Source organism: Geotrypetes seraphini, chromosome 3, assembly GCF_902459505.1.
Source record: "Geotrypetes seraphini chromosome 3, aGeoSer1.1, whole genome shotgun sequence".
Lineage (NCBI taxonomy): Eukaryota > Metazoa > Chordata > Amphibia > Gymnophiona > Dermophiidae > Geotrypetes > Geotrypetes seraphini.
In genome coordinates this window covers 379,527,097-379,549,910 of record NC_047086.1, presented here as the reverse complement: position 1 = coordinate 379,549,910, position 22,814 = coordinate 379,527,097, and the positions used below count along the sequence as shown (strand labels likewise).

Below are 22,814 nucleotides of genomic sequence, written 5' to 3'. Positions count from 1 at the left end.
AATGCCAATCTAGAAGAAATTTCAAACAAAAAGGTCCCAGGGCAACTGAGGGTGGAAAACCACCATTAAAAGCAAAAGAAGAAATGAAAATGGAAGGCAAACATACGTGCAAGTGTCAATGTTGCCCTACGCAGGGTTAAGTTAAAAAAAAAAAAATTAAAAACCTATCAGTATATTTCTCAACTTAGCAAACAAACAGGAAAGATGATTGGACAGCTAGTAGAGCAGAAAATAAAAAATAAAAAAAAAGAAGATTCAGGGGAGTCATTGAGGCAATTTGGAATATCAAGAAATGAAAAATAAGCAACAATCTACATTTTTTTATATTAACAAGTGTAATAAGAAAGAACCCTGCTGGAGAGGTTACCTTTTGCAAAACATAGATATAAATTCCAAGGTCACACATGCTACTGTGGATGAATATGATTTAATGAATATACACAGTTCTGGAATAAAAAAAAAGAAAAAGAAAGACAAGCATGGTTTCATGGCAGTATAAGGATGGATCTATGGCTTCGCCCACCCCTAATGATGGCTTTTTTAAACCTATAGAATAGGGGTAGGCAGTTCCGGTCCTCGAGAGCCATGAGCAGGACAGGTTTTCAGGATATCCACAATAAATATGCATGAGATAGATTTGCATCTCAAGGAGGCAGTGCATGCAAATCCATCTCATATATATTCATTGTGGATATCCTGAAAACCTGGGGGTAGGCAATTCCGGTCCTTGAGAGCCACAGGCAGGTCAGGTATTCAGGATATCCACAATATATATGCACGAGATAGATTTGCATCTCAAGGAGGCAGTGCATGCAAATCCATCTCATATATATTCATTGTGGATATCCTGAAAACCTGGGGTTAGGCAATTCCGGTCCTTGAGAGCCACAGGCAGGTCAGGTTTTCAGGATATCCACAATACATATGCACGAGATAGATTTGCATCTCAAGGAGGCAGCGCATGCAAATCCATCTCATATATGTGGATATCCTGAAAACCTGAGCTGCCTGTAGCTCTTGCTCCATCCGTATAATAAATATCAATTCACTAGTGTGGTCCATTGTTCTTATACTGTATCATAAATTACATAGTAACATATTTTATACAATTCAACTTTAGTAATTACCCTGTAATCCTTCAATTTATCATATGACAGCAACAGCAAGGGTTACAAACCTTAATGCTAAGTTCTCAATACAAGAATGAGAAGGCAGAATGAGTTGGAGGATTGAATGCAGAATGATAAACTGAAGGATTACAAGGTAATTACTAAAGTTGAACAGTATATTGTTATTATGTAATTTATGATAAAGCATAAGAAGAATGGACCACACTAGTGAACTGATATTTTTTATACGGATGGAGTAGTTCTTGAAAACCTGAAGCAGTCATAGCTCCTGATAACGCTGATTCAGCGAAACACAGTTCAGTGTCGGACTGGCAGAGTATAGTACATTCAGAGAACATTGGTGTTTCCTGAGAGCCAGGATAGCGCTCACTACGTCTTCCAAAGATAAAGGATACATCTGAATATTGTGGAAAGTAGCAAGTAACATTTGGGGGCTCCTTTCACTAAGGTGCGCTAGCGTTTTTAGCGCACGCAGGATATTACCGCATGCTACACTGTGCGCTACAGGGCTAGAACTAATGCCAGCTCAATGCTGGCATTAGCGTCTAGAGCCCGGGGCAATGTAGCGCGCGCTATTCCGCACGTCAATGCCCTAACGCAGGTTCGTCAAAGGAGCCCTTGGTCATACACAAAACTGGTTAAAGCATACTAAAAGGATTAGAAGTCAAACATTGTTTTCGACTCCAGGTTTTCTCTTTCACTGGAGTGTAATTCAGTGAAATTTTATTTGAATTTGTCTAGATGGGTAGTATGTGGTTCATTCGAATAATATTTATGATTGTGTGTTGTGTGATAAATTGATGTTTTGCTAAAAGATTATAATTAAGCAGAAGGCTTCTTTTATGTACTAAGGCCCTCTTTTACTAAGGTGCACTAAACAATTAGCGCGCGCTAATTAATTTAGCGTGTGCTAATCAATTTAGCGCATGCTAAACGCTAATGCGTGCATGTTAGTCTAAGGATACGTTAGCATTTAGCACGCGCTAATTCGATTAGCGCGCTAATCGGTTTGTGCACCTTAGTAAAAGAGGGGGTAAGTAATGAATATGCATGAGGCAGATTTGCATGTGTGTTGCCTCTATTATATGCAAATCTGCCTCATGCATATTCATTCAATCATCATTCAGTGCTCGCTTAAGGATCACATTGCATCTGCGTATGCACCAATGCCCTCTCGACATGGTCCCAAAGATGAGAAAAGGTTGAGGGGGGATGGGGGGGGGCGAGGCTGGGAAGAAACAGGGTGTGACCTGGGCAAAATATGACATTGCAAAAGAAATAGGTAAGTCCAAGAAAACAGACAGGCAGGCAGTCTGCAAGAGCTAGTCCAGCAGAAATATGAAGCAGATCAAACAAAAGTCAAAAACCAAGGAGACCAAGGTCTGAAGGTTTTCCAAATGCAAACAACTTTATTGGCAGGGAGGTCAAGACCATGCCTGACAGCTAAATCTTACCTAAATAACAAATACGATAAGCCCTAAAAATGATTGCTCAAATCAAAGACGTTTTTATCTTAAGACTAATAAAATTTCTTAAAACAGACAATATCATTTTATATTTCTGATGTTACTGAGCAGAAGTCAAAGAAAGCCACAGTAGATGAAAGCAAAATGCATTATTGCAAACTGCCCATGCAGTCAGAATCAGACTTACCCCCTCTTTTCTTAAGGTGCGCTATGCTTTTTGCGCGTGGTAAATATTAGTGCATGCTAATCACACACTAAACGCTTTCGCGTGCATGTTATCCTATGGATGCATTAGCGGTTAGCGCATGCGTTGATTTACCATGCGCTAAAATGCTTAGCGCACCTTTGTAAAAGAGGGCCTTAAAAAGCAATCCAAGCAAGCATAACCTATCAACAAGTATTTTTAAAAAAATGCGGACCAGGGTGTAAATTAAAAATGACGAAAGCATTGCCATGCATACATGTGCAAAAAAGTGAAGAAACATGCTTAAGAATACAATAAACACTTTTCATACCCGGACTGGTGAAGGAAGCTGCTTGCACCAAAACTTGCTAAATCTAACCCCCCTCTTTCACTAAGGTGCGCTAACCGATTAGCGCACGCACTAATTGAATTAGCGCACGCTACACGCTAACACATCCATAGACTAACATGGATGCATTAGCGTTTAGCATGCGCTAATCGGTTAGTGCATCTTAGTAAAAGAGTCGGTGCAACGGATGGCCACCTGGATGGTCTCGGGGCTCAAGGAAAGGCTGAAAAATTTGCGGCTGTACTCACTCGAGGAACGTAGGGAGAGAGGAGACATGATCGAGACGTTTAAGTATATTACCGGCCATATCGAGATGGAAGAAGAGATTCTCTTTCTCAAAGGACCCTCAGCCACAAGAGGGCATCCGCTCAAACTCAGGGGCAGGAAATTTCATGGCGACACCAGGAAATATTTCTTCACCGAGAGAGTGGTTGATCCTTGGAACGAGCTCCTGGTGCAGGTGATCGAGGCAAACAGCGTGCAAGAATTTAAGAGCAAATGGGATGCCCATGTGGGATCCCTTAGAGGGTTAAGCCAAGGGAACCTGTCACCAGGAGTGGAATCCCTAGGATAGTAGACTTGGGGGTGGGTCAGTAGAGTGGGCAGACCTGATGGGCTATGGCCCTTATCTGCCGTCATCTTCTATGTTTCTAAGAGCAGAAATACAAATTGGTAACAGAGCAATAAAATGACTCTAACCCCTTCTTTTACTAAGGTGCACTATGCTTTGTAGTGCACGGTAAATATTAGCACGCGCTAATCACGCGCTAAAGGTTACTGCATGCATGTTATCCTATGAACGCGTTAGCAGGCGTTAGAAGTTTGCACACGCGTTGATTTAGTGCACGCTAAGGCCCCAATTCTGCAAACTGCGTCTACCTTTAGGCATGGTTTAGATGTCCACGGGGCGCATGTTTTGCTGAGTGTAACTTAAGCGTCGGCTGCGCGTCTCCAATAATACAGGTAGACGTCTATTTAGTTATATGTAAAAATGTGTTTTTCTCTGATTCTTTTCTCTTATTTAAGCATGTTAAGCTTTAACATAATAAAAACACAGTATACCATCTTTAAAAGGATATTTATAATATATTGTTTTCAGTGGGAGTTGAACTGGGAACATCAGTGTGAATCTTGAAAATATGTGACATGCTTACATTCTAATCTGCTGTGCTACACAATGAGCCATACAATAATAGCAATTCTGTTTTTATTATACTGTTCCGTATAGACAGTTAATTCTGCTAGGATGGATGCAAGGAGACAACACAAGCTGGATCTCACTGCTCTGTCATATTCTTTGTCTTCATTATTTCATGATTGTATGCGTTAACATAATAAAAACAAAAAAAAAAGTACCACACTATGCCATCTTTAAAAGGATATTTCTAATATTTCATTTTTAGTGAGAGGTACTGACTGGAAGTTGAACTGGGAACATCAGCATAGAAGGGTGTAAGTTTAACCTCTATGCTACATAGGAAGCTGTTTAGTAATTAAAAAATTAGCTCCTAGTGTAAAGAATAGCTATTTGAGGATTGTTTGGGCTTTAGATAGACGTGGTTTAGGCTTCAGAAAGACGGTAGTAGGATAGACGTGAGTTCTATGGATGCTATTTAGGCAGCCCTGTAGGTCATCCGTTGAGCTTTCTCTGGGCGTCACATAGACATTATTTGATAGATGTTTCTCTGAATGGGATGTAGGCAGATTTTGGACGTTTCCAAAGTGATCTTCTAAATACAGTTTAGGGATTTTATTTTGTGATTCAGCCACCACATAAACAGGACACATCCATACAATTGAATTTAAAACTTACTCTTTTCCTGGCTAAATTACAGCACATGAAAATCACAGCTTTAGGTTGCTAGTTCTAAATAACACTTTCATTCTCACTAAACATTGCTCCAATCAGCTCATTCTTTAAAGCAAAAAAAGCCCATAACTTCATTTGGCAAAGCTTAAAAACAGAATAAAACACATAACAGACCTGAATGTGGCTTCTAGTTCATTGCAAATGGAGGTGTGCAGTAGCACAATGCTGACCTCATTGTGAGATCATCAAGGTACACCTGCAAGGTACAATGCCACCATTAAAAGATGGGTTGGGAGTTGAACTCGCAACCTCTGCAAGATCAGCACAGATCCTTTAAACATTGAGCTACACCACCTTCCACTCCAGTTTCTCTGACTCCCCAGTCATATCATAGCTTAGTTATCTGCTAAGGTATCATCTGCTTAGCTATCATATCACAGTTAGCTGCTACATAAGACTGTTAGCTCAATGGCTTAAAGCACTGCTTTCATTGTCCCAAAAGCCTGAATCTCATATATGGTTGAATAAATGTGATATGGAGTCAAATACTTCTGTTTATATCAATTGCAAACTCCACTTTTGGAATTTATTGCTAATGTTGTGCTGTTTGAGATGAAAATTATATTTGATTGGTCTGTAGCTTGTAATTTTTATTAAAATGAATATTGTGTCAGCTGAAGTACATGAGGGAGTTGAACCCACACCAGGCTCACACGCTAAACATCATTCTAACCGATGTACTAGACAATGACCCATAAAAGAATAGAACTTCAGGTTTCATTATACTGTTCTGTTTCGGCAACGTTATGGCTGTAGCTACGGCATGCATGCGGCTCCGTAGTGGAATGCCCGAAGCACGCCTAAACGGCTGTAGTTAAGTATATCTTAATCTGGCAGGGAAGGAAACCTCTCCCTGACTGAAAAAAGCCATTTCTGCCTCACCAAATTAAGGCACCTTGTTGCACCTTGTTCATCCTCTCCAGCTCTCATATAATGCCATTTCTCAGGCTGTGAGGCAGGAGACATATCAGCCCATGCCCCCCCCCAAAAAAAAACATAGCACAGGTACTCTGTTTGCCACCCCACTTCTCTCCTTTGCAACATAGAACACTAGATAAGACAAAGGTCAATGTGACGAAGTAGCTGAAGTGGTGCTTATTAAGGAAACACTAATGCCCGGCTGATACTCATTGTAAATAAGCACAAGGTGAAAAATGGTTTAAGATTTTTATTGAAGGTAAAAATAAGTTTGCCTGGAAAGGGAAATATGCTGATGAAAAATGGCAAAGTCCACCATCTAGAATCTAGACTCTCTTATGAGAGCTAATAGGAAGCTGTTAAAATTAGTGAAGGAAAGGGTGGGATTTGAACCAGTGAGCTGTAGAGGATAGAGGAGGTACATTAACTTGGTGAGCTAGAAACACTTTTTTTGTGATGACTATGATATCATTCCTAAGCAGATGATGCATAGGTACGTCAGTAAGCTATGATATGACAGAGCAGTGAGATCCCCACTGATTAGAAGCTGAGGTAGCTCAATGTGTTAAAATCCTATGCTGATCTTGCAGAGATTGTGAGTTCAACACCCAGCGGATCTTTTAATTGTGGCATTCTACCTTGCAGGTGCACCTTTGATGATCTCACAATGAGGTCAGCATTGTGCAGTTGCACACCTCCATTTTCAAGGAAAAAAATGCATGTTAAGGTCTGTATCTGGTTTTTCTATTTTAAAGCTTTGAGAAATGAAGTAATGTGTGCAATATTTATACCTTTTCTTTGCTTTCAAGAAAGAGTTGATTGTAGCACTGTTTGGTTAGAAAAAAAAGGGTTATTTTTTAAGCACGACATCCAAAGGTGCTGTAATTAGTAAATCATATTGCTGTTTGGGCAGAAAAGTACTATGTTTTGCATGCAATATATTTGAATTAATGTGCCCTATTGATATGGTGGCTTATTAATTCTATTAGGAGGGGAAAAAAGAAGAAAAAACATATTCCTGAACTCTATGTAGAAAATATCGTTTCGGAAGTCCAAAGCACACCTAAGTTTCACCCTTAGAAAGTCGCGTTCAGCCCAAGCAGAAACTACACTTAGACCAGTTTTCATTCGCCTACAATTTCTGCGATGTTTAGATGCGGCCTGTTGTCCAAGTAGCGTCTATCTTAAGTCTAATCCTAACCATGCCCATGTCACGCCCCGTTCCACCCAAGTCTACATACTTAGGTGCAAATTTTCTTGAAAACACCTACTAATATGGAGATACATCCTAAAACTCGCGTCTACCTATCTGACGCCTAACTCGTCTAAGTCCCAATTAACGCTTGTTAAGACCCTTAAATCGCTCATTAACTACTTAAATCAGACACCTAAATGGCAGGCATCACTTTGCAGAATCGGGGCCTAAATGCGTGCTAAAACGCTTAGCGCACCTTTGTAAAAGAGGGCCTAAAACAATAAGAAGGGTTGCTCCAGGTTCAAAAAGGCATTTTCTGGTCAGAAGTCCTTCTCATTCTAAAAAATAGTTATGAAGAACTTCAAAGAGGTGTCTTGAAACTTTACATAAAGCTAGTAAGAGGTGATTTCATACTGGTACCCAGGTCAAAGAATCCATGCGGCATCCACCCATCACAGGATTTTCAAAGAGAAAACACTACGATGAGTTTCCTTTAGGAAACTGCCTTGCAGATGCACCAGAATAAATTATTTACAAGCTATAAACACCACATGGTGTATGAAAATTGTTCTTCTTTTGTCTAAGCAACATACTGGAAGGTTCCAGTTGCTTTCAACCAGAAAGTTTAGGCTGATACGCAATCTTTCTTATCTATTAGCTGGATCAATGACTTCACTTCCCCAGGCTCACAGCACGTACAGTACAGCTTTTTTGCTCATACTGTTCTACTCCTAAAAAGTCAAGGACGAGGAACAATAATGCTGATAAACATTGGACCCATCTTCAGATTATAACTAAGTTCTGCAAACTTGCATGGGTTTATTCTCACATTCGGGGTCAGATTCTCTTAACAGCACTCAAAATGAGGTAAATCAAACAGAATATTTAAACAGTATGGACCCCTATGATAAGATCCACCAATCCCCCAACCCCCAAAATAAACACCAAAAGTTCCACAGAGAAGAGGAAGATCCAAAATAAAAAAGGAACCATGGAACCGATGTTCTTGATAGCAAAGTTTACTATGATCAGAACAGCAGAAGAGGCAAGGGAGGTGTCCAATCAGTCAAGGAAAACTGTCTTTACACAAAGGGCACAAGCCCCTTTTTCTTGGAGAACTGTCTTTATTTGAAAAAAAAAAAAAAAAGTCTCAACAAGGATCCAAGTTTCGGCATCCAAAAGACGCCTTCCTCAGGGGACACAACCAAACATTAATAAAAAGTATAAAAATCTGGCAAATATAAAATCAATATAAAAAATAGTATTCCAGTTTAAGGAATGACTCAGGGTTCATTAAATATGAACCAAGAATCATTATCCTTTATATTTCTTGAACTTTATTTTATTAGAAATAGCAAGATATGTTCCCCATTAAGGTGGGCTTGAAAGGAGATTTGTATGTATGATTTGATTATGTATTGTTTTATGTGATTTCCTTTTTTCTTTTGAATTGTTGGATATTGTAAAGTATTCAAAATGATAAATAAATAAATAAAAAAAATCAATATAAAATCAAGAAATACAATCTAAGCCGCAAGATATATAAAGAATACATGAAAATGCAAGAACATCCAAATAAATGGCATGCTTCCTTCTTTCTTTTCACAAAGTTTACTATGAAAAATATATCAAAATATATATCAGTAATAAAAACAATCAATGTAGCTCCCTCTGATGTTTAATGATACCAGTCCAACGAAGCTGCTATCCCAAAATTTGTATAAGACAACTGCAACATCAAAAAAAATACAGAAAAAGAGATCTTTGAATAAAAGCACCCACATACTTCAGCACAACAAAACCCCTCTTTTATGCGTTAATTAATATAGTGTACGCTAAATGCTAATGCATGCATGCTAGCCTATGTGACTAACTTTTATAGAATCATGCTTTGCGCCGCTCTATGTGTATCCTAATTTTTAGGAGCCATTTATAGAATTTCCCCGTAAGTGTTTTTTGTGTTCGGGGCTATGCAGGGGTATAGTAAGGGGGGATGGGGTGGACCACCGGCACACCTCTGGCCCCCCATGCCATGCTCGCACCCCCCCTCGTACCTCTAATAAATCTTTGCCAGCATGTGTAACTTCTCCCGTCCGCGGCTTATGCCGACCTGGCTTCCCTCTGAAATCACTTCCAAGTCACGGGGCCAGGAAGTGACATCAGAGGGAAAGCCAACGCCAGCATGAGTAACAGGCCGGAGAAGCTGCTCACGCAGGGGAAAATTTAAGGTGGTACCCGGGGGAGGCTGGGGGGGAGGGTGCAAGTGTGACATGGGGGTGGGTAAGGCGCAGGGGAGCAGAGAGGAGGACGCCTCCTACCATCGCTACACCACTTATGCTATGGCATGGGAGGAGAATGGGCATGGAAGTGTTAGCCAGGTAGCACGCTACCTTTATTATGAAAAAAAAACTACTTCTGGTTGTAAAACCCCTTCCTGCTGGAATTTGTTCCCTTCTGATATTTGCAATGAATCCTAATTCCCTAAATTTAATGAAAAAATAATTTGCAACGAATGATAATTACCTAAATTTAAAGTCCTTTTGAAAACCTCATTATTCAAATGGGCCTTTACAAAATGTCATCGTTTTTTTTTCTTATCTTTGTTTTTAGGATTCCTTTTTGATTCACCTTGCTGTCCTTTGGATAAATATCGTGCTATTTAAATTCCCCTCCTCCTGTGTCTTGTATGCTATTTTGATTACTGTTCTTTTGTAATGTAATTTATTATCTCTAGCTAGGTTAGATTGTTTTTATTTTTAGTCCTTGTTCAGTTGATTCTTTATTATAACACCGCCTGATGGCTTGCAAAGGGCAGTGCAGTATATCAAACTCAAAGAAATACATATAATAAATAAAAACTGGCTAATGCTCAGGATTTTAAGAAAGTTTTATACTATTAAACCCCTAAATCAGTTCATTTCTGTTCAGTCATCCCACTATTTCCCATTATTAAGTGCATTTTTTAACGTTATGTTCATATGTTCAAGAAGTAACTGATAATGTGGAAGCTATGTGGTCAACCTTGAAATCAACCCTTCATGAGGCAACTAAACGCTACATTAAATCGGTAACCAAACAGCAAAGAAAAAAGAAACCCCAATGGTTCACTGATGAGATCTCGCACCTCGTCAAAGAGAAGAAAAGAGCATTTCTCTCATACAAACGCATGGGGGAAAAAGAAGCAAACATTGAATACAGGACAAAGTCTGCAGCGGTCAAAACAGCAGTCAGGGAGGCCAAACTTCAAATGGAAGAAACTCTAGCGAAGAACATTAAGAAAGGAGACAAATCTTTCTTCAGATACATTAGCGACAGGAAAAAGAACGCAAACGGGATAGTACGCCTTAGAACGCCAGAAGGGAACTATGTGGAAACAGATTCCGATAAGGCCAAACTACTAAATGATTACTTCTGTTCAGTCTTTACATGCGAGGCACCAGGGCACGGGCCACGTCTGGAAGCAAAGCAAAGAATGGAAGACCCATTTCAGAATTTTGAGTTCACACCAGCTGATGTTTACAGAGAACTGTCAAAACTCAAGGTGAACAAAGCCATGGGACCGGACAATTTGCACCCAAGAGTGCTCAGAGAGCTATGCGATGTTCAGGCAGAACCGTTAGCCATGCTCTTCAATCTCTCTCTAAGTACGGGGAGAGTCCCCCTGGACTGGAAAACAGCCAACGTTGTTCCTCTGCACAAAAAGGGTTGCAGAGCGGAGGCTGCGAATTACAGACCAGTGAGTCTCACATCAATAGTGTGTAAACTTATGGAAACTTTACTTAAAGGTAAATTGGACACGATATTGGATGAGGGAAATCTGAGGGATCCCTGTCAACATGGATTCACTAGGGGCAGGTCATGCCAATCCAATCTTATCAGCTTCTTTGACTGGGTGACAGGAAAGCTAGACTCGGGAGAGTCTCTGGACGTGGTGTACTTGGATTTCAGTAAAGCTTTTGACAGTGTCCCGCACCGTAGACTATTAAACAAGATGAAATCGATGGGGTTAGGTGAGAAACTAACTGCATGGGTCAATGATTGGCTGAGTGGAAGACTTCAGAGGGTGGTGGTCAATGGCACCCTCTCTGAGACATCGGAGGTGACTAGCGGAGTGCCGCAAGGATCAGTCCTGGGACCATCTCTTTTCAACATATTCATAAGGGATTTAACCCGGGGGCTTCAGGGTAAAGTAGCACTGTTCGCCGACGACACCAAACTGTGTAATATAGTAAGTGAAAGCAGTCTCAAGAGTAGTATGACGCAGGATCTGATCATGTTGGAAAACTGGCCCTCAACATGGCAGCTGGGCTTCAACGCTAAGAAGTGTAAAGTCATGCATCTCGGCAGCAGAAATCCATGCAGAACATACACCTTGAATGGAGAAGCACTAGCTAGGACTTCAGAAGAACGGGATTTGGGAGTAATCATCAGTGCAGACATGAAGGCTGCCAAACAAGTAGAGAAGGCCTCATCCAAGGCAAGGCAAATGATGGGATGTATCAAGAGAAGCTTCGTCAGCCGCAAGCCTGAAGTCATAATGCCACTTTACAGAGCCATGGTGAGACCTCATCTGGAGTACTGTGTGCAATTCTGGAGGCCACATTACCGTAAAGATGTGCTTCGAGCCGAGTCGGTCCAGCGGATGGCCACTAGAATGGTCTCCGGACTCAAGGGTCTCTCATACGAAGAAAGACTGGGCAAATTGCAGCTCTATACTCTAGAGGAGCGCAGGGAAAGGGGGGACATGATTGAGACATTTAAATATGTCACAGGACGTGTCGAGGTGGAAAACGACATCTTCCTTCTCAAAGGACCATCGGTCACAAGGGGGCACGCACTCAAACTCAGAGGAGGGAACTTTAATGGTGACACCAGGAAGTACTTCTTCACAGAAAGGGTGGTGGATCACTGGAACAAACTTCCGATGCAGGTGATCAAGGCCACCAGCGTGCTCGACTTTAAGAATAAATGGGACATCCACGTAGGATCACTACGAGGGTCGAGCTAAGGAACTAAGTCATCAGCACCCAGACTTAATGGGGTGGGTCAGTAGAGTGGGCAGACTTGATGGGCTGTAGCCCTTTTCTGCCGTCATCTTTCTATGTTTCTAACTTAAAGGCTCCTTTTACAAAGGTGCGATAGGGCCTTAACACGCAGAATAGCGCACGATAAATTGCCGCACACGCTAGCCGCTACTGCCTCCTTTTGAGCAGGTGGTAGATTTAATCCGGTGCATGCGATAAAAACGCTAGCACACCTTTGTAAAATGAGCCCTTAGTACACAAAATGTACATGTATCTGTACTCTAGCAATACGAGGGGCCGCTGAAAAGTTCTCATCCCAATCAAGAAGAAAATGATGTGGCACCATGAAACTTACAAGTTATTCCACACTTTTCTTGACACTTTTCATTTCGATGAAATGAAAAGTGTCAAGAAAAGTGTGGAAGTGACGTCAGAGGGAGAGCCCACGGGGTCACAAAAAAAGAGCACGTTGTTGACCGCCGCGAACAACAACTTCAACTAGAGGTATGGGGGGAAGGGAAGGGGGATGTGCGCAACAACTTCAACTAGAGTGGGGAGTGTGTGGCACAGTGGTTAAAGCTACAGCCACAGCACCCTGAGGTTGTGGGTCCAAACCCACGCTGCTCCTTGTGACCCTGGCCAAGTCACTTAATCCCCCCTTTGCCCCAGGTACATTAGATAGATTATGAGCCTGCTAGGACAGACAGGGAAAAATGCTTGAGTGCCTGAATAAATTCACATAAACTGTTCTGAGCTCCCCTGGGAGAACAGTATAGAAAACTGAATAAATAAATACTGTGCAAATACTGTGTCTTGATCTGGTATTGTGACATCATAATGTCTCATTCCACCAATGCCTAAGAGCCAACCTCATCAGTGATGTCACAATGGCTTCTTTGCCCTATACTTGGCTCACTTCTGCTACATTTTGATTTCTAGAGTGGCGCAGTGGTTAAAGCTACAGCCACAGCACCCTGAGGTTGTGGGTCCAAACCCACGCTGCTCCTTGTGACCCTGGGCAAGTCACTTAATCCCCCCATTGTCCCAGGTACATTAGATAGATTGTGAGCCCGCCGGGACAGACAGGGAAAAATGCTTGAGTGCCTGAATAAATTCACATAAACTGTTCTGAGCTCCCCTGGGAGAACAGTATAGAAAACTGAATAAATAAATAGAGGTATGGGGGAAGGAAGGGGGCATGCGTGGCAGATGGGATCAGGGGAGGGGGAGGGAGGAGATGAGGACAGGGGAGTGGTGCCATTGCCTAGATGCCTCTCACCATCGCTATGCTACTGCACCCACCTAGCTTCCAGGTCAGCGGTGGACCGAGAAATTCACTGCCAGTGCCTGGATTCAATTTAGCCCGCAGTGGTCAGCGACTTCAAAACTGGTTGAGTCATGGGTTGAATATTAGGGCATTCAAATGTATAAGGCACCTCAGTGGGCAGAATGCATTGCTAATGAATACAATACCTCCTAATGGGTAGAATGCAAATACTAATTTTTATAAATGTAGAACCCCACAATAAATGGCTATACTGATGACTGGACTCAATCTATAATATCATAGCAAGAAGAAATTATTCCAGTCTTATATTAATCCCCAGATTCATGAGGAGAAATTATGATACTCGATCCTCAGAGGGTCAAATTACCCAATGGTTCCAATGAGCGGAAGCTCACAGAACCCGATCTTCACAGGATCCAAATATATCCTTTTTTTATCTTTTATCCATATATATTTTTTAACACATTTTTTCTTTTATCCATAGATTGTTGATATAAATAGTTTTTACTTAGCTTTTATCTAGTTTTTAAAGGGGAGCGCCTCCACCAACATGTCCATGTTTCACACGCTTTCCTCAGGGTCGAGGCTCCCTATTATATCTGTAAAACATTTGAATATCAAACATTACTCCAGAACTATTATGATTATATTTCACAAGAACTCTTATATATGAATGTAATATATCATAATATGACTAGTCAAGACCTATAGACTCTCATATTAACTTACTCATGCACAAAGTAGAAATCGCTCCATTCGAGTGAATTTCATGCCGGTCGGGAGCGTCTGATGTCAGTTCCGGTATTTAAACCCTGAAAATGCTAACTCAGCAAAAGACACGTCATGCGTCTGACCGGAAGAGACAGAATATGTATGAAACGTCAATTGATTCATATTAAAGACATCCAGTCAATTTCTTCATTCAATCCGTTAGGAGATAAAGCATTTAATTCATAAATCCATCTTTGCTCCTTGATGTTAAGAGCTTTTTTATAATTCCCACCCTCCTTCCCTATTGTTACAGAATCTATAATGCGCCATTTTATATCTTGCCAGGAGTGTTGTTTAGTTATCCAATGGTTTACTATAGGTGCTGTGTCAGTTGCTGTATGAACTCTGGATTTATGTTCATTCAAGCGCATTTTAATCGACCGCTGTGTTCTACCCACGTAAATTAGATCACAAGGGCACTGAATAATATAGACCACGTTAATAGTGTTACAATTAGTGATCTCCTTCGATTGTACAATCATCCCTGTGGTTGGATGAATCCAAACTTCACCTGGAATGGTGAGAGAACACCACTGGCACTTGCCGCAACCTCCATGATATCCGCGTTGATGAGAAGCTATCGGACTCCGGAGTATTTCCTCTATGTTGCGGTGGCGTCGGAAAGCAAACATCGGTCCTTCTGGTATGTCATCCAATAATCGGACAATGTGCCAATGTTTTAATAGTATGTTTTTTATTTGTATACATAGAGCAGTATATTTCTGTACATATACCAAATCATTTATATTTTCTTGCCTTGTAGATGTTAACAAGAAGTCACGGTTAGCAAATTTGGCCCTTATGTACGCTCTTTTGATGATGTGAGAGGGATAACCTCTATGGAAAAAACGTTGCCATAATTGTTTTGCCTGAAATTTGAAATCATCCAGGGAGGAACACAACCGACGAATTCTCAAAAATTGACTCGTAGGGAGATTAGATCTTAATGATAGAGGGTGAAAACTACGATAGTTTAAAAAGCTGGCCCTATCCGTATGTTTCTTTTAACTATTACAACTTTAGTGCTGAAAATAAATTATTTCGTGTACAGAAATATACTGCTCTATGTATACAAATAAAAAACATACTATTAAAACATTGGCACATTGTCCGATTATTGGATGACATACCAGAAGGACCGATGTTTGCTTTCCGACGCCACCGCAACATAGAGGAAATACTCCGGAGTCCGATAGCTTCTCATCAACGCGGATATCATGGAGGTTGCGGCAAGTGCCAGTGGTGTTCTCTCACCATTCCAGGTGAAGTTTGGATTCATCCAACCACAGGGATGATTGTACAATCGAAGGAGATCACTAATTGTAACACTATTAACGTGGTCTATATTATTCAGTGCCCTTGTGATCTAATTTACGTGGGTAGAACACAGCGGTCGATTAAAATGCGCTTGAATGAACATAAATCCAGAGTTCATACAGCAACTGACACAGCACCTATAGTAAACCATTGGATAACTAAACAACACTCCTGGCAAGATATAAAATGGCGCATTATAGATTCTGTAACAATAGGGAAGGAGGGTGGGAATTATAAAAAAGCTCTTAACATCAAGGAGCAAAGATGGATTTATGAATTAAATGCTTTATCTCCTAACGGATTGAATGAAGAAATTGACTGGATGTCTTTAATATGAATCAATTGACGTTTCATACATATTCTGTCTCTTCCGGTCAGACGCATGACGTGTCTTTTGCTGAGTTAGCATTTTCAGGGTTTAAATACCGGAACTGACATCAGACGCTCCCGACCGGCATGAAATTCACTCGAATGGAGCGATTTCTACTTTGTGCATGAGTAAGTTAATATGAGAGTCTATAGGTCTTGACTAGTCATATTATGATATATTACATTCATATATAAGAGTTCTTGTGAAATATAATCATAATAGTTCTGGAGTAATGTTTGATATTCAAATGTTTTACAGATATAATAGGGAGCCTCGACCCTGAGGAAAGCGTGTGAAACATGGACATGTTGGTGGAGGCGCTCCCCTTTAAAAACTAGATAAAAGCTAAGTAAAAACTATTTATATCAACAATCTATGGATAAAAGAAAAAATGTGTTAAAAAATATATATGGATAAAAGATAAAAAAAGGATATATTTGGATCCTGTGAAGATCGGGTTCTGTGAGCTTCCGCTCATTGGAACCATTGGGTAATTTGACCCTCTGAGGATCGAGTATCATAATTTCTCCTCATGAATCTGGGGATTAATATAAGACTGGAATACTAATTTTTATGGCATTACTAATTAACCTGATATAAATCAAACGCCAAATATACAAAGTAAGCAACAGCGTTTGCATTTTTTTTTTTCTGTTATTTGTACAGCTTTTCAAAACAAAACAGTATAGATTGCAGGACCATGTACTTTACAAGTGTTTGCACACACAGTGCGGTGAGGTCAGGTCTTCTTTCTCCCTCCTGGGAGACCAATGCTCGTTCTAGTCAGCCTGTAGTGTTTGCACCATTTGACTACAGAACTAAACGGATAGTTCCTTCTAGGCATACAAGCACTGCTTGCATTCCTAGCGAAAGCAGCATCAAATTGGTTTTACCGCTTGGGATCTAGCTAGGCACTTGGGACCTGGTTTGGCCACAAAGAGGATACTGGGTCTGTCCCACTGCAAAGAAATGACAACTATTTTTTAAACACTCAAACCTACTCCAAACATTTCCAATCAAGCCAGTCAAGGCAGAGTGGATTGAAAACGATCTGGTTATCACTTAACTCTGAAGGACAAACGGTATCAAGAAGTGTATTTTGCTATAGAAGCACGGTACTTTCTTTCAAAGACGTATAAAAGTCAGTCTCAGACCTTGGTTTAATTTTTTTTTTTTTTTTCTTTCACACAAACTATGAGTCGAGCATATATTTTTGTCTGCTTTCAAATGCCAGTAGTGTAACCGAGTATGCTTTCAGCTGCAAATCATGTGGCTGCCAAAAAAAAAAAAAAAAAACCCCACACGAACGATAGCGGAGACCAAGTGACAAGTTTCTAAACAGAAGCAGCTTGCGACAGTCAAGAGTGGCTCTTTGTACTCACAGCCCGGTGCAGTTTTTGGGGATGTCCCAAGGAACGTGGGTCACCTTGCTTTCCTGGCATTCGAAAACCCTGTTGGAGCAGTCGCAGAGGGGATGGTGACATCCGCAGCAAGGACCCAGGAGAAGCAGCAGGACAAGGGAAAGAAGAGGCATGGCTTTTTTTTTTTTTTTCCCTACATCTGCTGTTTCTCTTTCATGAGGGCAAGGGCTCCACGGGGCTATCTCTCTAGGAATAACTCCCTTGACTGAAGATCCGCCTTAAAAAAAAAAAAAAAAGTAGAACTGAGGTGTTACACGTGACCCAGAAAGACTTTTTTTATTTATTTTTTAAGTTTCACTTGATGCTACAGTGCTCCAGGTGTGAAACCAATTGCATTTTATGTGATTTAATGACAAGTCTTTGCCTCTGGATACTATTTAAGGTCGGTTTCTTTTTTATGCTCCTGATGTCGGCTATGGAAAATGATTAAGCTTTGTAAACAGAATATTTACAGTAGAATTCATGAATGCCCTTTTTTGTTTTTTAAATCTGAGTTGCAAACCTGTAGCTGCAGCCCTTGTACTTAAAGAAAAAAACAAACAAAAAACTAAAACCCTTACTGTGCATATGCTTTATGGGAGAACATAACATAAGAACATAAGAACTGCCATCTCCGGATCAGACCCATGGTCCCTCGAGTCCGGCAATCCGCACACGCGGAGGCCCAGTCAGGTGTACACCTGATGTAGTTTTAGTCACCCATATCCCTCTATGCCTCTCGTAAGGAGATGTGCATCTAATTTGCCTTTGAATCCCAGCACAGTGGATTCCTTAATAACCTCCTTTGGGAGAGCATTCCAGGCGTCTACCACTCGCTGAGTAAAGCAGAACTTCCTGACATTTGTCCTGGACTTGTCCCCCCTTAGCTTTAAACCATGTCCTCTTGTCCATGTCACGTTGGACAATGTAAATAATTTATTTTCCTGCTCTATTTTATCAATGCCTTTCAGCATTTTGAACGTCTCGATCATGTCCCCTCGCAGCCTCCTCTTCTCAAGGGAGATCAGTCCCAGTTTCTTGAGTCGTTCCTCATATTCCAAGTTCTCCATACCTCTTATTAACTTCGTTGCTCGTCTCTGCACCCTCTCCAGCAGTTTTATATCCTTCTTTAGGTTGGGAGACCAATGTTGGACACAGTATTCCAAGTGTGGTCTGACCATTGCTCTATAAAGCGGCATTATGACTTTCTCCGATCTACTCGTGATTCCTTTCTTTATCATGCCTAACATTCTGTTTGCTTTCTTTGCCGCTGCCGCGCATTGTGCCGACGGCTTCAGGGTCCTATCTATCAGTACACCCAGGTCCTTTTCTTGTTCGCTCTTACCCAGAGTTGCGCCTGACATTCTATACTCGTGTTCCTTATTCTTACTACCTAAATGCATTACTTTGCATTTCTCCACGTTGAACTTCATCTGCCATTGCTCTGCCATTGCCCATTTCTCTAACTGATACAAGTCGCTCTGGAGTTCCTCGCTATCCTCCTGCGATCTGATTGCCCGGCATAGCTTTGTGTCGTCTGCAAACTTAATGATCTCACTGGATATTCCGTCTTCCAGGTCATTGATATAAATATTAAATAGGATCGGCCCAAGCACTGAGCCCTGGGGCACACCACTAGTCACTTTCTCCCCGTCTGAGAACTTCCCATTTATGCCCACTCTCTGCTTTCTGTTTTCCAGCCATTTGCCTATCCACCTTTGTATATCTCCCTCTATTCCATGGCTTTGTAGTTTCCTGAGAAGTCTTTCATGTGGAACTTTGTTGAACGCTTTCTGGAAGTCCAAATATATTATGTCCACCGGCATTCCACTATCAATTTGCTTGTTCACGGTCTCAAAAAATTGAAGTAAGCAAGCAATCAATTATTAAATTAAACAATAACCTAAATTAATTTATTTTACTTCTGTGTATTGCATGTCATAACATGATGAAAATATCCATTTCAGTTCTAAATCTATCAATCACATAGCAGAATAGAAAGAGACACATTCAGGTCCAAACATGAATAAAAGCATCGTGAGCTTTAAGCCCTAAAACGTTGTAACATAGGGCTCCTTTTACTAAGGCGCTCTAAGCATTTTAGCGCACACTAATCACGCACTAAACACTAATGCGTGCATGCCAGTCTATGGACACGTTAGCGTTTAGCGCGCATGTAGATTTAGCGCATGCTAAACATGCGCTAAAACGCTTTAGCGCACCTTAGTAAAACAGGGGGATAGTAAATGACGGCAGATAAAGACTTGAACGGTCCATCCAGTCTGCCCATTATTTATTCTCATTTAAAATACATGATTAAATTAACTTGTCTCTTTGATATTTCTGGGTCATAGACTGTAAAGTCCACCTGATATTGTCCTAGGTTCCAGCTGCTAAAGTTGCCATCTAATCAAGCCTTTGTGACATCACTGATGAGGTTGGCTCTTAGGCATTGGTGGAATGAGGCATTATGACATCGCTATCTCAGCTCTGGAATGTTGCTACTCTGTGGGTTTCTGCCAGGTAACATAGTAAATGACGGCAGATAAAGACCTGAACGGTCCATCCAGTCTGCCCATTATTTATTCTCATTTAAAATACATGATTAAATTAACTTGTCTCTTTGATATTTCTGGGTCATAGACTGTAAAGTCCACCTGATATTGTCCTAGGTTCCAGCTGCTAAAGTTGCCATCTAATCAAGCCTTTGTGACATCACTGATGAGGTTGGCTCTTAGGCATTGGTGGAATGAGGCATTATGACATCACTATCTCAGCTCTGGAATGTTGCTACTCTGTGGGTTTCTGCTAGGTAACATAGTAAATGACGGCAGATAAAGACCTGAACGGTCCATCCAGTCTGCCCATTAGTTATACCCATTAAAAATACGTGATCAAATTAACTTGTCTCTTCTTTGATACTTCTGAGCCATAGACTAAAGTCCACCTGGTATTGCCCTAGGTTCCAAATGCTGAAATTGCTGTCCAAGCTCACTCCAGCCTATCCAACCATAATGTTGTTTGCAGTATATCTATTGTAAAGTCCAGCCAGTAACGTCCTCATGTTCCAAATTAGCGGAGTTCCCATTGATGCCCTCCCCAGCCCATCCTACACCGTATCACCATATATAGGACAGAAACCATAAAGTCTGTCCAATGCCAGTCTTAGTTCTTTAATTTATACCATTTGTTTTCTAATTAGACATCCTCTGTGTTTATCCTACACTTTTTTTTAAAATCCCATCACCGTTTTCTTCTCCTGTTACATTAAGGGCTCCTTTTACTAAACTGCGAAAGTGTTTTTAGCGCGCGCTGAATTTCTGCACTCGCTAAACCTGCGCTACGTGGCTAGAACTAACGCCAGCTCAATGCTGGCATTAGCGTCTAGCTCGCGCTAAAAACGCTATCGCAGCTTAGTAAGAGGAGCCCTAAACGTCATCTGCTATTTTGACGCCCGATCTTCCAGTCTCACAAGGTCCTCTTGCAATTTTTCACAATCCTCTAGCGATTTAACAACTTTGAACAACTTTGTGTCATCAGCAAATTTAATTATCCCACTAGCGAATCCCATCTCTAGATCATTGATAAATATGTTAATAAGCAGTGATCCCAGCATAGACCCCTGGGGAACCCCACTATTTACTCTATTCAAAAGCTGTGAGCAAATCAGTGAAAAAATAACTGGCAGCATATAACACTTTGCTACAGGAGGAAAAGCCTCGCAACCCCGTTAGGGAAGGCACTCTCCTCTAACTGGAGAGGGTAAGTTACGTCATTGGCATAAAAACCTCCTGTAAAACTTCTGTTATAGATGATGTCATTAATGTTAGTATTAATCCTTAGGAATGCTATTAGCAATGTTAACAGTAGAAAAACTCTCAGTAATAATCCAAGGAAAACAAAGATAGTGAATTGTTACGCTGTTAGCAAAAGGTGAAAGCAGTCTTCGAACAACACTTATCTTTTGGCTTTTTCAGGCACAAATTCGGCCCCAACCAACGATGGCCAAAGCGTTTCGCCTCGTGGCTGCTTCCGAGATAGGGAGGGTAAAGCATTCAAATCGGCACACAGTGCTCACAACGCCCACCGCAAAAGAGCGGTCTTTATCCACTTGTTCATTCACCCCTTGAATGAAATGCAGTAGATAGGCGAGGCAGCGCCCATTGGGTGGAAGGTTTCATCGTATCATTGTATTGTCTACAATGACACCCAGATCCCTTTCTTGGGTGCTAACCCCCAAGGTGGACCTTAGCATCTGGTAACTGTGATTTGGGTTATTCTTACCAATGTGCATCACTTTGCATTTGTCCACATTCAATTCTTGGACGGCCAGTCTTCCAATTTCCCAAAGTCTGCCTGCAATGTTTCACAATCCGCATGCGTTTTAACAACTGTGAACAGTTTAGCGTCATCTGCAAATTTAATCACCTCACTTGTCGTTCCAATTTCCAGATCATTTATAAATAAGTTAAATAGCACCAGTCCCAGTACAGACCCCTGTGGCACTCCACTGTTTACTCTCCTCCATTGATAAAAATGACCATTTAACCCTACCCTCTGTTTTCCATCTGATAACCAATTCCTAATCTACAACTGAACTTTGCCACCTATCCCATGACTCTTTAATTTTCTCAGGAGCCTCTCATGAGGAACTTTGTCAAAAGCTTTCTGAAAATCTAGATATACTATATCAACCAGCTCACCTTTATGCACATGTTTATTCACACATTACATTACATTACATTACATTAGGGATTTCTATTCCGCCTGTGCCTTGCGGTTCTAGGCGGATTACAATATAGAAAATATCTGGGACATTCCAGTAGAATTACATTTCAGGATAAGAGTAAGTTACAGGAACAGTAATGAGTTATGATACTACAATTTCACAGAAGATAATACTTATTACAGAAGATATTACATATAATAGAAGATAATGCATTTTACAGAGGTAATACATGTCAACTCGATCGGTTAAATCGGGTGTAGTGTAGAAGAAATTACAGTACATTCTAGATCGCAGATAAAAAGATGATATAGGTGGGTATTTCCGAAGTCGTTGATTGGGAGCTCATTGGGTGGTGGTTAGAGTGATAGGAGATATTTTTTGAACAGTAATGTTTTTATTTCTTTACGGAAGTCAATCAAATTGGTGAGGCAAGATCTCCCTCGGCTGAACCCATGCTGACTCTGTCTCATTAAATCATGTTTGTCTATGTGTTCCACAATTTTATTTTTTATAATTGTTTCCACCATTTGGCCGGTACTGAAGTCAGCCTTGCCGGTCTGTAATTTCCTGGATTTCCCCTGGAACCCTTTTAAAAAATCAGCGTAACATTGGCCACCCTCCAATCTTCAGGTACTACAGATGATTTTAGTGACAGGATACAGATCACTAACAGCAGGTCAGCAATTTCATGTTTGAGTTCCTTTAGTACTCTGGGATATATACCATCCGGTCCAGGTGATGTGTCACTTTTTAACTTGTCGATTTGGCTTAGTACATCTTCCAAATTCAAAGAGATTTCTTTC

At 40.9% G+C, this 22,814-nt stretch overlaps 1 protein-coding gene across 2 annotated transcripts in view; it reads right to left on the bottom strand.

Moving 5' to 3' along the window:
- The window catches only part of FSHR (follicle stimulating hormone receptor), a 325,369-nt gene extending 307,928 nt beyond the window's left edge, over positions 1-17,441 (bottom strand). For both annotated transcript variants that reach the window (XM_033938362.1, XM_033938363.1), the window contains exon 1: positions 17,265-17,441. In XM_033938362.1, the coding sequence (XP_033794253.1) occupies positions 17,265-17,416 (152 nt within the window). In that variant the 5' untranslated portion in view covers positions 17,417-17,441. The remainder of the gene's footprint in view (positions 1-17,264) is intronic.
- Between the last annotated feature and the right edge of the window lie 5,373 nt (positions 17,442-22,814).